We start from the raw sequence: 14,809 nt of genomic DNA on the forward strand, positions 1-14,809 counted from the left end.
CATACAATTGAAGATATGAAATTTCATTAGAATCGAAGTTTTGAATTTTGTTTTGGTGACCATTCTAAAAAAAATTGAAGATTGTGAACAGACGATGGAAGATCTCAAGAGTTTATTTTTTAACATTTTTTTACTGTTGGTTGAGCGGGATAGATGCACTAAGTTCTTCCAACCGGGTGGCTAATCCCCATCAGAGGAGTAATGCCATTGAGATGCTTCAGGTTGATGGCCATGCTCTTTCTGACCATGACTCCATTAATAACCAAATTGCCAATTATTATGAAGGTCTCCTCTCATAACAATTTACACGGAGGCCTAAATTTGATGGTTTGACATTTGAGTCTATTGATCAATCGAATGCTACTTGGTTGGAGGGACTGTTTGAGGATGTTGAGTCTCACCAGGTGATTAGTAGGATGGCTAAGGATAAAGCTATTGGCCTGAACGGATTTTCTATTACTTATTTTTAATCTTGTTGAGAGGTGGTTGGGGAGGATATAATGAAAGTTTTTTTCACGAACTCTATTCTCTTGGGAAGTTCAAAGAAACCCTAAGCGCAACTTTTGTTGCTCTTATTCCCAAGTGGTCTGGGGCTTCAGATCGGAGGGATTTTTGCCCCATTAGTCTCATGAAAGGGGTTTATAAAATAATCTCCAAAGCTCTAGCCAATTGTATGAGTACACTTATGGGAAGCATTATCTCTAAGTCCCAGAATGCTTTTGTTAAAGGTAGACAAATCTTGGATTCGATCCTCATCTCTAATGAGTGTTTGGATAATAGTCTCAAAGCTGGTGTTCCGAGTTTATTTTGCAAACTCGACATAGAGAAGGCATATAATCATATGAATTGAGAACTCTTGTATTACCTGCTTGGGAGATGTGGTTTTGGGGAGATATGAGTTTCTTGGATTAAGCATTGTGTTTCATCAGTCTATTTCTCGGTTTTGGTGAATGGTTCTCTTGAGGGTTCTTTTAATAGTTCGAGGGGGCCGAGACAAGGAAATCCTCTCTTCTTTCCCATTTGTCACTGTCATGGTTGCCCTTAGTCCTACTCGATAGGTGGTGTTATTATTTCTCGGTCAGACAACTGTCATATCCAATATTTGAGGGCACTTTTGTTTTGTTTTGATGTTGTTTCGGGTCTGAAAGTTAACCTCTTGAAATTTGAAATGGTACATGTGGGTTTGGTGGGTAACATTGGGACTTTGGCTAACATCCTGGGTTATAAGGTTGCCTCTTTATAAATGAGATACCTCGGTCTTCCTAAGTGTTGCTTTTAAGGCGAGAACTATTTGGGATGGTGTATTAAAGAAGATAGAAAGAAGATTGGTAGATTGGAGAAGACTCAATTTGTCTAAACGGCGTAGGATCACTCTAATCAAAAGCATACTTTCTAACCTCTCAATCCATTTTCTCTCTTTTCCCTTTACCTGCAGGTGGGGCATCTCGTATTGGAAAATTCTTTCGGGCTTTTCTTTGTGGTGGTATTGGAGATAAGCCCTCCTCCTTGATAAGTGGTTGTGGAGGTATCATCATGAGGAAATGACTTTGTGGAGGGTTGTAGTTGACTCAAAGTATGGAAGTGTTAGGGGGTAGTGTTTAAGGATGTTTTTCCTATTCTTTTTCGGTTAGCAAAGGATAAGGAGGCTATGGTTCCATTAGAGCTACTTAGGATTGGGAACTTGGTATCTTTGCTGAGTTTTTCAATATGTTATATGCGATGAATATTGGTAATGTCAAGGAGAATAGGATGATTTGAACTCCTAGTGGGAGGGAGTAGGAGCTTTTCGGTTATATTTTTTTATAAGGCTTTTTTAGGTCATCATGGTAACCATTTTCCTTTAAGAATATTTGGAGATAAGGTTCCTCCCAAAATCACTTTCTTTGATGAGACCACTTCCTTTAGAAAAATTCTTTTTTTTTTTTTATCAGAAAATAATAATTTTATTAAAATAGGCAAAACCAAGTACACAAGACATATACAATAGCAACACCTATGCATGAGTGTCTAAAGATATAAGAAAATTATGTATGTTCAAGCCGTTAAAATCTATTATAATCGACCAATGGAGTAGAGTATGAAAAAATAAAATTCTAATCCCATCCATCGTTCGTTCACGATTCTCAAAATCTTGACCATTCTTCTTCATCCATATGCACCACCATAGACAGATCGGTTTCATATTCTACATAGCTGTAATTTGAGTGGTACCTCCGATGCCTTGCCAGCTGTCCAAAAAATCCAAACCCTTCATGGAATCACCCAATGGAGCCCCGCACTAGCAAATATATCATTCCACAAACTAATGGCTATGTCATAATGCAGTAATAAATGATCCATTGACACTCCACTGTTCTTGCACATATAACACCAATCCAACACAATGAGTTGGTGTTTCCGTAGGTTATCTAAGGAGAGAATCTTCCCTAATGAAGTTGTCCATACAAAAAAAGAAACTTTTAAGGGGGCCTTGGTCCTCCATATGTTCTTCCATAGGAATGGTCTTGTAGAATGTTCCATAAGGGACTTATAATACGACTGTATAGTAAATCTTCCTTTCTTGGATGGTGACGACAAAATCATATAAGATCTTCCGTTCACTCTACAATTATACACCAGATTAAGGATATCTGTAACTGTGTCAATTTTCTAGTCTTGAGCAGCTCTCAGGAACGTGATATTTCATTAGGGGGAGCCACTAGAAAGATCCATGAGTTCTGCTACTGAAGCCTCTTGTTTTATTGTGATGTTGTATATTGTTGGATAAGCTTCATGAAGGACTCGATCTCCACACCATAAATCAGTCCAGAATTTAATTCTAGAACCATCTCCAACTGTAAAATTTGTGTATCGATGGATGTTTGTCCAACCTTTTTGGATGTGTTTCCAAAACCCCACCTCATGAGGTCCTCTCACCTCATTCGAGCACCCATCCTCCCCACAATCCACCATATTTTAAATCTATGATAACTCTCCACAAAGCTCCCCTCTCCTCATGGTATCTCCATAGCCACTTATCCAATGAATCCTTGTTGAAAACCAACAAATTATGTATTCCCAGCTCGCCTTCACATATTGGGATACAAACCAGTAGCCCAATTCACGAAGTGAAACTTGAATTCTTCATCTATCCCCCCCCATAGGAAATTTCGTTGCAACTTCTCTAACCGATAAACCGCATTGCATGGAATTGGAAAAAGAGATAAGATGTAGGTAGATTGGAAAGAGTATTTTTTATCAACGTAACTCTACCGGCTTTGGACAAATAAATCATTTTCCAACTTGCCAGTTTCGCTCTTTTTTGTTTTTTTTTTTTTTTTTTGGAAAAATATTCCTACTATTGACAACCTGAGAAAACGTGATCCCCCCATTATGGATTGGTGTTACTTATTTAAGCAAGATGGAAAAATCGCGGATCATTTATTGTTACATTATGAGGTAGCTAGATTTTTGTGCGATGATATTTTCAATCGGACTAGAGTAACATGGGTTGTGCCTAAAAGGGTAGTGGATCTTTTTAGGTGTTGGAGGGGATTTAGGGGTGATACTCGGAAAATGATTTCTCATTGTATTATACGGTGCCTTTGGATGGAGAGGAATGATAGGTGTTTTGAAGATTGGGAGAGTTCCTTGGAGAAGCGGAAAAGATTCTTCTTCAACACACTATTTACTTAGGCTATTGTCATTGACTATAATGGGACTAGTCTTCAAAATTTGCTTGAATTGTTTCCTAATTCCCAATTGTTGCGAGGTGTATTCCTTGTATACTTCCTATGTCATGCGTCTTTCCTATTAGTAATATTTTTTATTATTTATAAAAAAGGAAGAAAAAAATTATTTTACTTTCAGCAACTTCTATAGGTTTAATTGAGCTAAATTCCCACAATTTTCTTATATCATTTTCTAGTTTTCGCTAGATGACTTTCTTGTACACGTCTCATCGTACTTGGATTGTGCTTTTTTGCGTTTTTCCTTATGAAAATATGATAACTTATAAAGAAAACGTTTTATTTCAGTATTGATGTGTACGTGCACCATTTCAAAATCATTGCTTTATACATATATAGACATGTATATGTACATAGTTTTATCAAGTTAAAACAATACCTCATCACTATCTATAAGAGAATATTTTAGAACCATTTTTTTAGGATATTATAACCAAGACATCTAGAATATAATAAAGTTCCTCACGACACAAATTTGGAAAATGGCCGAAACTTAAAGTCCTTATTTGGCACAAAAAAACAAGGCATAATGATTCAATCATAAGATTTTTTCATGGAATGGAAAACACCAAGGCAAATTTTCACAAATAAAAATCAAAGTATCTAATTGATTTAAATGATAGTAATCAAAATAGAAAAATTTTAAAATTAAGAGCTGGTGTAAATCTCGCACCTTCCAAAAAGAACATGACAAATCGACTTTTTTAGTGAACAATAAGCTAAATACACTTGCACTAGATTACACTCACTAAAATCTAAACTAATTAAACTTAAAATTAGAAAAAAAGCTGGTGGCTGTCCAATGTTGGGGGGCTATCTTTGGTGTCGATTTCTAACCTTCCCAATGCCAAATGGCAGATCTAATGATTGAGAGGTGTCGGATCTACCTAATTCTACACAAACAAGACGCTAGACGATGTATCCAACGCCGGAACGTCACCATATAGCAAACCTGGCTAGATGATATATCTGATGCCTGAGAGCCATCAGATCTGCCAAATTTGGCGCCTTGCCCCGCTAGATAGAAAAAGCATCGTTGAAATTGCCGGATTTGGCAACAAAGTGCCAGATCCACACCTTTCAGGGTGGTCTGCGCCACCACAGTGATAGGATTGCATCGGATTTAGTTGCCGACGTTGAAACTAGCCATACCCGACCAATTTGGCACCTGAATCGATCAGATTTGTCTCGGATTGGCGCCATCAATTCCAACAACATACATGCCTTAATTTGGCTATATGCAACAAATGCCAATGCAAGTCTATAATTTGGCTATATGTGATCAAAAGCATTCACATTGGACTAGCCAATGCTCCAAAGCTCAACACTTGAGCTAAAGTAAATTAAGGGGCTCTACAACATTGGCAAGTTGTTACTGTTCACAGATCATCAGATTATACAGCCAGTTCTGAGATGAAACGGTTACCGATTCCAGATGCGGTATTTTTTCCAGTTATAGAGCAATGATTGGAAGCCATCTAAAATTAATTAGCATTAGTAATTTTTGGATTCACACTTCCTAGTTAGGGTCTATAGTCTTGTATAATTAAGTTCATTTTAAAATTAATAGGATGCTTAGGTGGCAGCACGTGGTTGGAGGGTTTACACCAGGTCCTGACCAAATGATGCCAACAGGTTGGATTCGTCAAATATAAATAAGTGCTCGTCTTTATTTCGTCTTGTGAACAATTATCAGGTCCCAAAAAATAAAAAATAAAAATGAAACTTAACAATAAGAAAGTACTGAACATAAAGAACTTCAGTGGTAGTTTTTGTTGTCTTTTTTAAGTATTAGATTACATTCTGATTCAGCCACTCATCTACAGGGTTTCTCAAATGGAGTGTAACCGAAAAATAAAATGAATGATTTAACTGCACATCTGTAATGCAACTGCACGATTCTATACAAAAAAAAAAAAAAAAAAAAAAATCTACAGCTTTTGAGATTCCTAATACCATAGGCTTTCTTTGTAACTAAGAGTGGCATTTCTCTCACTAGTAAAGATGAGGGCTTAGGTTCAACCTAAGAGAAAGCATAAATATGAGGATGATGTTATTCCATTGCCTAGCTCACCATTATCATTTAATTATAAAAATGATTTGCCAATTAAGTCCCTCGTTCGATGGCGAATTTCATAGAAATATCATCCATCTGAAGGTATTTTTACTTGTGAAACTTTCAGGCACACACAAATATGAAGAAAGTGCTCAGGGTTCATTAAGTTGTGCACAACCCAAGAGAAAGGTATTTCCAACTTTGGTTCAATCCCTTGGATGCGGACAAGCTTCACTTCAGCATTATCAGATGGGTAGCAAGACTCCACATCTTCACTCAAATTTTCTCCCCCCTCTTCTGAAGGAACTTTCTGTTCATCCTCACCTTCTTCTTTGGATGATTCTTCATTAGTTAAGGATTTATACTGAAAATGCTCTGGCAGAAGACTTTTTACTGCATCAAGTAAGGTGAAGCATTTACCTGCAGAACAAGATGTATAAGCAATGAATAGTCCTGAAGCCGCTGAAACAGGATGGCAGACACCACTTGACATGATATACATGCACCGTGATCAACGTGACAAGTAGCAGCCAGGATACAGGGAAAAAAAAAAAAAAAGATAAATTAAGGAAAACAAATCTATCACCACATGCATATATGATATTATACATACACCCCGAATATACTCCCATACCCCCCATACCATAAGTACCTCCAGCTGTTGCAGATCACCAATTATCCATTTAAGACCATACTTCCTACCCACAACCTGCGCCCAAACTTGATCTCTCCCTCAAATACCACTACAGCTACTGCCCAATAAATGATTGGTCAAACACAAAGATTCCTAGCCCCCCACATCAACCATACTTGAAGTTACAAGATTGACCCTAAACCACACCTAGATGGGGCTGAATAGGTGTATGTCACAATTCTTTGTCCAATTTTAATTCATGTCAAATATTAGCAATGAAATAGACATATAAATATGAATGATAACGCAAAACAAGCCAACCACAAGACAAGGATTTTTGGTGATGAAGGGAAATCCTTCAAAGAACTCTTTAAAGGTAAAACCACTCCGGCAAAGCCTACCCAGAACAAACCAATTCCACTATTTGAAAATTAATACAAGTTTCTTACAAACCCTTTGTAATATGAATCCCTTGTCACGACAAAACAACCTGTTTTGTCCCTACTGCACAATGGCAGCCAGAACTTCTAACAATCTTCAACTTCTTCTCCTGGAACCTCAGTTGATGAACTCACCTCAATTCACACTATCACTATTCTTGTTTCAATGTGTGGTTTACGAAAACTCCAAGAGAGATAATCCTTGTAAAAGTCCCAAAACTCCTTTTCTCTCTTGGCACCCTTGGGTCCCTTATCAATAGCTGATTGGGCAATTTTATAAACCAATTTCGTGCTCCTTGAAGGATCCTTGACTAGATCTAACTCTTTTTGAATTTCAAAATCGCATCCCTGAAAAACTGCAGATGACCTGTCGTGACAGGTTCCTGCTGGAACACAAACTCTTCTTCAGAATTCCAGATAGCGTGGCCTTTATCCAAATTTCGAGTTTTGCAATCTTCAAACCTCCATCTTCATCCGATACTCAAATTTATCTCATCAAATAGAGCACTCTAGATAAATTTGATCTCTTATCAACCCTTGCCCATTCTCCTTATAGATAAATCTTACCTATCAACCTTAACCAAATAACAAACCTTATCCATTGTCATAATCTTTATAGATAAATCTTCTATATCAACCGAAACCAAATAACAAACCTTACCCATTGTTTTGAAACCAAATGTAGCCAATACTAAAAATACTAACAACACTAACAATTCAACAAACGGAGCTTCAGTTCATACCCAATAGAATATAAAAGTTACATGTATGATGATATCTAGAGCGGTGGCTGGACATTTTTAGCTATTATTTAAATGGGAAGCCCCCTTCAAGAGGGGAAATGGTGATCTCTCACCACTTCTTAGCAGATGATACACTAATTTACGTGGAAATTATCAAAATGTATGAAACAGATTTAAGTAAGTGATTGATATATGGCTTACCTTCTTCTCCATGGATCTCGACAGGCCGATTTATGTAAGAGATTTTGTCCCAACTATCAATTTGAGGTGCATCTTCTAGATCATCAAAATCCTCACTGACACCCCAAACGTACAAACGAACTGGAACTCTACCTAATCATAGCTCCAATAGTGATGAGTCTATTCATTGAATAGATTACAATAAAAGGGAAGTGACACCTACATTTTCCTTAATAAAAAAGATATGAAGCAGAATAAATTAATAAATTCCACGAAAAGTGTTTTGGAGATGCGGTAGAAAAGCTGAGATTTTACGAAGTAAATTACAAGTTTAAAATTAGGCATGCGTATCCTCAATTGGTTGTAGTAGTACACTTTTCAAATGTAACAAGACCACTAGAAGCTCATAAACACGATGAACAAGAAAGAGGCATATATTTTTCTTTTATAAGTAAAAAGAAATATATTAAGTCATGAAAATAGGGAAGGCCCGAGTACACAAGGGGTATACAAAAGAGCCTAGATACAAGCTAAGAGCTGCGAAAAGCAGCGTAAAGATCATTGAAAGAAGTGCCATTCAGTACAATAGAAGAAGCCCAAAGTAATAAAATATGATAAAAAAAAGTCCCTAAACCCTTCCGGTGAATGCTCCTCCTCAAAACAGCGATTATTCCTTTCGTTCCAAGTGGAGGCATATATTTTGACTTCACTTCCCCTACTTGAGGCCTCAAATGGACATGTCTAGTTTATATTCAGCCGCATTAGTGTGCCAGTGCTTGGGTCATATAAAAATGTTTAGCTCAATGGTAACTTAGCAAATATCTAGATGATCTAGACATGGACTTTAGTGACGATTGTGACATCACTTTCGTTCATGAACCTAAAAAATTCAAAGATCAACTAGTTATAAAAAATTATAGGGTTCACTTCTAAATTTAGTGTTGAAGTCCAATTAAAACAGCATAGCCTGAAGACTATCCTCTCCCTCTTCATCTTAAATTTTCTTGTGTTTGTGCAACTTCTATACCAAAAGCCAGCACCCCAATTTCCTAAAAACAATCAAAGTTACAGTTGTGGGTACCGTTCAAAGTCCATAAACTTGGGTTGTTTTAAAAGTATTTTTTTCCTGAAAAAAGAAAGAAAATAAATGAGAAGAAGTCCTTTAGCAGTAAGCAGTTTCCCATATATATATATATATATATATATATATACATATATATATATATACATATATATATATATCAGAAGTTAGGATGCCATCCTACGTATATTCACAGTCAATTTCCTTCCATTCAATGTGCAGTGGTGGGGGAGGAGAATTTCAGGACACAAATCCGACCCTGATCGTAACAGTTAGGACTGTATCACATTAGGATAGTGACAACCAGTTATATTCAGTCTCTTTGGTAGACTTTGTTCCAAATCGACACGATACAGCAAATTTAGTTATATACTTTCTTGATACTTCTAACATTTCAAATCTGTATTTATTTTATTACAAAATCATCTACTTATGGTGTTTTAACTCTATTGGTTTGTTTCTACGAGAGCTTCACCCTGTAATGCCCCTCTGTATTATTTTGACAACAAACACTCCCTCCCCCAAAACTGGAGAAATCAATAACAACAAGAACCAACAACAACGATAGGAACTACAACAAAATAATAGTAATAACAAAAACAACAATAATAAAATACATAAAACTACTTAAACAAACTTGACAATCTTCTTTCATTTTAATTTTTAAGCAAACTTAGCAACAATAAAATCCATAAAACAACAACAACAATAGTATGTTAATGCAATATCATGAAGGAAACGAGGGATTTAATTTTTATCATATCAATTACTAAAATTGGAATCAGCTCAATAGAGGTTATTTTTCATCACAATGTGGATAATACTTAAAGTTCTGTATTTATTCCAAAAGGAAACTTTCTAATATAACGCTAAACAGAAAGAAGTTGAGCCTAGAGCTCCTGCTACCATGTTTAAAAGTGCATTTGTGTCCATAGGCATATATGCTAATGTATGTATCATCTGATGAGCAATGAGATAGTTTTCTGTTTCAAACTAATGCAAAAATTATTTACACATTGCACATGGCTGTATGGTTGTCTTGTCATATGACCAACATGTTCAACAAATTCAATGAGATTTAAAATTTTATCCCTTTTAATTGATTGAAAGCAAATACTTTTGATAAATTCCATACACAACTTTCTGATAGGCAGGTTAAATTGTTTAAAGATTGGTTGCCCCCAAGACTAAGGACATGATCCATTCTCTCAAATTTTCAATCTTGAGCATCAGACAGAGCCAGGTAGTTCTTTCATAGCATAAAGTCATGAACATGATATAAGGTGGACTTACTATTAATTAATTAGCATTATTGACAAATGAATGTAACCACTATGGGCATAATAAACATCAAATGCTACATAAAAATGAAAAATTGTAATTATAGTTGCTGTTGGATTTAAAAGATATCTGATTTTCCCCATGCATTCAAAAGTATTCACCATCAATTTTTTAATCCAACCGACATAATCTAATGAAAGTTTAAATTGCAATCTTACTGTTTATTATGCACACCGCAATGTATAACTTAATGTCTGCCTTCTTGATCTTTTTAACCAATATTTTTGAATTTTTGAACGTTGTTGTATATCATTACAGAAAAATAACACCAACACAAGAATTTGCTCTCCTGAAGGTTGTAATTTCAGCAATATCGAATCTAGGAAATATTCACACAAGTTTACCTAAGGTTAAGACAGAGAACAGACAATAACTAGAGTTTTGAATGGAAGGTGAAGCCGATAAAGCCCCAAATAATGCGTATAGACAAGTTTTTTTAACATTAGACTCCATCAGGCAAAAAAACTAAACTAAAACCTATCATCCCCACCCCACATAAAGCCACCAGAATCAACGCATGCAGGACATTAATAACCTAAAATTTGTATTCAGCCAGCTCAAATTTTCACATAATTCACATAGTTGTTGTCATCTATCATGTCACATAACACTCTCAAAGCATTAGCGTCAAAAAAATAGAAGGAACCAGGCAACATATACCAAGTACATGATAGAGACATGAGTTATCTATCGGCCCTTAACAAAACCAAACACCAGCATCTCCACATTCTTCTTCACAATACACTTGATTCACTGCCTATCCAGAGCAAAAATATACACATCATATATTTGGGGAAAGGTCCAAAGGAAGCATAATTAACGGAGCTGCCCACTAATGCTTCACTCATTGAACCGTGGTTTTTTTATACGTAATTGAAGAGAATAACATAAAAGTCATAGACCAAGCACACGGTACGTATACATGAGAAAAACCTAATAAGAAATAGAAAAAGATACAAGGAAATCATGAACACTCAGCCAATAAAAACATTGACCTATTTTAAAGTAACAGACCAATATTGTTACACTTGAAACTTAGTAGAGAATTTCATCACCTGTTTTGACTTGTCCAGTAGCATCTGTGTCACCAGTACTTCGTCGAGATACAAAAGAGCCTGAATTCAAATTTGCAGAATATTCATGTCCAGCTGTTCCAAGCTTAAGTTTAGACGATACCTTAAGGTAGGCTTCCAAATTACCTGCTAAACAATCTTTGTTAGAAGATCACCATGTAAATGCTGCATTTACAACCGAAAGTTAATCAGATCATGACAGCTCAGAGAAGTCAAGGCTGTAAAGAGCTCATGCCTAATATGAGGGCAAAGCCAGGAATTTTCTCAAGAGGGGTTAAGTATATGAAATTCAGGGAGAAGTTTGAAGATAATTCACAAACTTTTTAACTTTTAATTTCCAAAAATTACTATATTCCTGTCCAACAGTAGATGATATGGTTTCTTTCTTGGGCTGTCACAAAACAGATGGTGTCCAAAATTAAAACTATAATCTGTCAAACTTCCCATTTTATCCTTGCATCTGACTCATTTTTCTCTAATGCGGACCCACATTTAAAACACAAATTGAACCCAGCTTTCTTGGTCCATATAAGGGCATTTAGGAAGGGTGTTTGCTTCATTAAAATACATATCATTTGCAAACTTTCACCATTATGGAGTGAAGCAAGTATATAATGCAAAAACTCAAATGATGAATTTTGTTTTTTTTTTTACATGAAACATATTTTCCATGATTTTTTGAAAATATTATTTGTGTTACAACGATTATTGACTCACTAATCATTGTCAAGGTTGGTGGCACTAAGATAATTCAATTTTCAAACAAGTCGACAATACCTACCTTTATCTTCAAACAACTTCTTTTGATCAATAGTTTACGATTTGGATCTATGAGTATTAGTAGGTTGAGCACCCAATAATCCAAATTCTTCCTACAGGTCAAGTACATATTTTCCTTGAGATAGGTTAATACCCTTTTAGCCCACTGACTTTAATACCATGGACGTATTTGAGTTTGCCTAGATCTTTTTTATTTTTTATTTTTAAAAAAAGCACACGAGGGGCCTAGATCTTTGTGTGGAGTCGATCCTGCAAAAACCATTTCAACCTACCAATCGTCCCGAGTGACTTCTAGTAATTACAATGTTGTCTACAAATACAATCATCGAATGTAAGCCTGCATTAGTATGTAGGTGAAACACTGAATGAAATGTTTGACACTTAAGAAGATAAAACTCTAAGGCCCTGTTTGGATAATGAGATGATATGAGATGGTTTTAGATGAAAGTTGAATAAAATATTGCTAGAATATTATTTTTTTAATATTATTATTGTTTTGGGATTTGAAAAAAGTTGAATTCTTTATTATATTTTGTGTGGGAATTTGAAAGAGTTGAAATGATGAGAGAGATGAGATAAAATCATTTTTGTATCCAAACGGGGCCTAAGATAGCATTAGAAAACTTGAAAAACCATTCTCTTAGGGATTGCTTTAAACCATATAACGACTTCTTTAACTTGCACATAACACCTCAATACTCCTGAGTAGAAAAACCCAAGAGGTTTCTCCATGCACACTTCCCTAAGTAAATCGCCATATAGAAAGATGGTGCATGCGGATCAAACATTGTGTATCTACAGCCCATTTCCCGGTATTGGTAAATGGCACCCCTACAGGCTTTTCAACAGCTCATGGGGATTGAGGCAAGGGGACCCTTTGTCCCCCTTCCTCTTTGTTATTGTCATCAAGGCGCTTGGCAAGATGGTGGAGGCCACTGTTGGTAGAGGCTTTCTTACCAGTTTCTCGATGGGACATTCTAATAATGGTTTGATTACTGTCTCTCATCTTCTTTTTGCAAATGATACTTTGCTCTTTTGTGAGGAAGACTGTGGGCGAATTCAAACATTGCATTCTCTCTTGTTATGCTTTTAAACTGTCTCTGGGCTAAAGGTGAATCTTGGAAGTCTAAGATGGTGCCGGTGGGGGTTGTGAGCAATATCAGAAGCTTGACTGGTTTTTGGGGGTGTAAGGTCACTTCTTTGCCTATGAAATATTTCCGTCTTCCCTTAGGAGCCCCTTTTAAGGCTAAATCCATTTGGGATGGAGTTGTTGAGAAGATTGAGAGAAGGTTGGCAAGGTGGAAAATGATGTATTTGTCGAAAGGGGTAGACTCACCTAAATCAAGAGTACCCTCTCTAATCTGCCCACTTATTTTCTATATTTGTTTCCCTTGCCTGTAGGGGTGGCCAAGCGGATTGAAAAGTTATTTTGAGCTTTTTTGTGGGGTGGAATCGGGGAGGAGGCCAAGTTCCATCTAGTCAATTGGAACAAAGTTTCTCTCCAATTTCTTATGGAGGTGTCGGGATCCATAAATTGAGGATTTTTAATAAAGCTCTTCTTGGGCTGCAACGCAATTCCCTTTTCCCTTTGGAGGGAGGTTGTTGACCTCAAATTTGGTAGTGCTTTGCAGGCGGCAGGGGGGTTGGTGCTCTAAGGAGGTGAGGGGTGCTTATGGAGTGGATTTATGGAAAAACATTAGGAAGGTTGGGAGAGTTTTGCTAGTCATATCTGTTTTGAGGTTGGAAGAGTATCGGTTTCTAACGTTAAATTTGGTGTAGTGACCTCGCTCTCAAGACGGTGCTGGCTTACCTCTTTCGTATTGCTTCTGATAAGGAAGCCTCTGTGTTGGACCTTCTGGTCACCACCAATGGTTCTTTTCAGTGGAATATTCATTTTGCTAGAGCTGCCCATGAATTGGTGTTTTTTTCTGAATTTTTCAGTTCCTTATATACTGAGTTTTCGTAGTTCTATGGGGGATAGGATGCTTTGGAGGCCTAAAGGGAGAAAGAAGTTCACTGTTCAATCTTTTTATAAGGTTTTGACATCCCAGAGTCATATTTATTTTCCTTGGAAGTGTATTTGGAAGAGTAGGGTGCCTTCCAAAGTTAATTTCTTCTTTTGGACGGCCTCTCTTGCAAAAATCTTGACTATGGAAAATTTGAGAAAGCGTGGTCTTATTATCATGGATTGGTGCTATGTGTAAGAAGAATGGCAAATCTGTGGATCATTTGTTATTGAAATGTGAGGTGGCTAGGGCGCCTTGGGGTGAGATTAGCTGATCGGGAATTGCATGGGGGATGCCTAGGAGGGTGGTGAATCTCCTAGCTTGCTGAAATGGTCTTCAAGGTTGTCCCTAGGAGTTGGTACGTGAAATGAAATGCGATTACGATTCCCGTACACATGTAACGTTTTTTTAACATTGCCTTACTACGGAGCTTGGTGCTTTTAGATTCCCTGTGATGGTGGTCTCAGATTGAGACCCCAAACTTGATTGGGGTTTCAAATTGGGAGGGTTGAGAGAGGCTTATTGCACAATCCACCCAACTCAAGCGAAGAGGTCAATCATGTCAAGGCGAAGGGATTCTTATGACAACAAGTTTATTTCCCCCCTACTACTCAAGAAGGGTGAGAAAATAACACCCACCAATTCCATTGCATTGTCATGCTAATACAAGAGGGTTATATGGCAGCCCACAAACTGCACTCAAGTGGAAGAAGATCCTTATTTGTCTAATGTGGTGTATTTAGAGGG

General features: G+C 36.7%; 1 protein-coding gene across 3 annotated transcripts in view; it reads right to left on the minus strand.

Annotated features, from left to right (window-relative positions):
• Nucleotides 1–5,472: 5,472 nt before the first annotated feature.
• Nucleotides 5,473–14,809, minus strand: part of LOC121234607 (autophagy protein 5) — a 31,589-nt gene continuing 22,252 nt past the window's right edge. For 2 of the 3 annotated variants that reach the window (XM_041130606.1, XM_041130608.1), the window contains exons 6-8: nt 11,259–11,405; nt 7,803–7,934; nt 5,473–6,204 (exon numbers count right to left, since the gene is read on the minus strand). In XM_041130606.1, coding sequence (XP_040986540.1) covers nt 5,873–6,204; nt 7,803–7,934; nt 11,259–11,405 — 611 coding nt within the window. In that variant the 3' untranslated portion in view covers nt 5,473–5,872. The remainder of the gene's footprint in view (nt 6,205–7,802; nt 7,935–11,258; nt 11,406–14,809) is intronic. The other variant, XM_041130607.1, reaches the window with a different exon arrangement.

The sequence above is a fragment of the Juglans microcarpa x Juglans regia genome, chromosome 6D (genome assembly GCF_004785595.1).
Source record: "Juglans microcarpa x Juglans regia isolate MS1-56 chromosome 6D, Jm3101_v1.0, whole genome shotgun sequence".
Classification (NCBI taxonomy): Eukaryota; Viridiplantae; Streptophyta; class Magnoliopsida; order Fagales; family Juglandaceae; genus Juglans; species Juglans microcarpa x Juglans regia.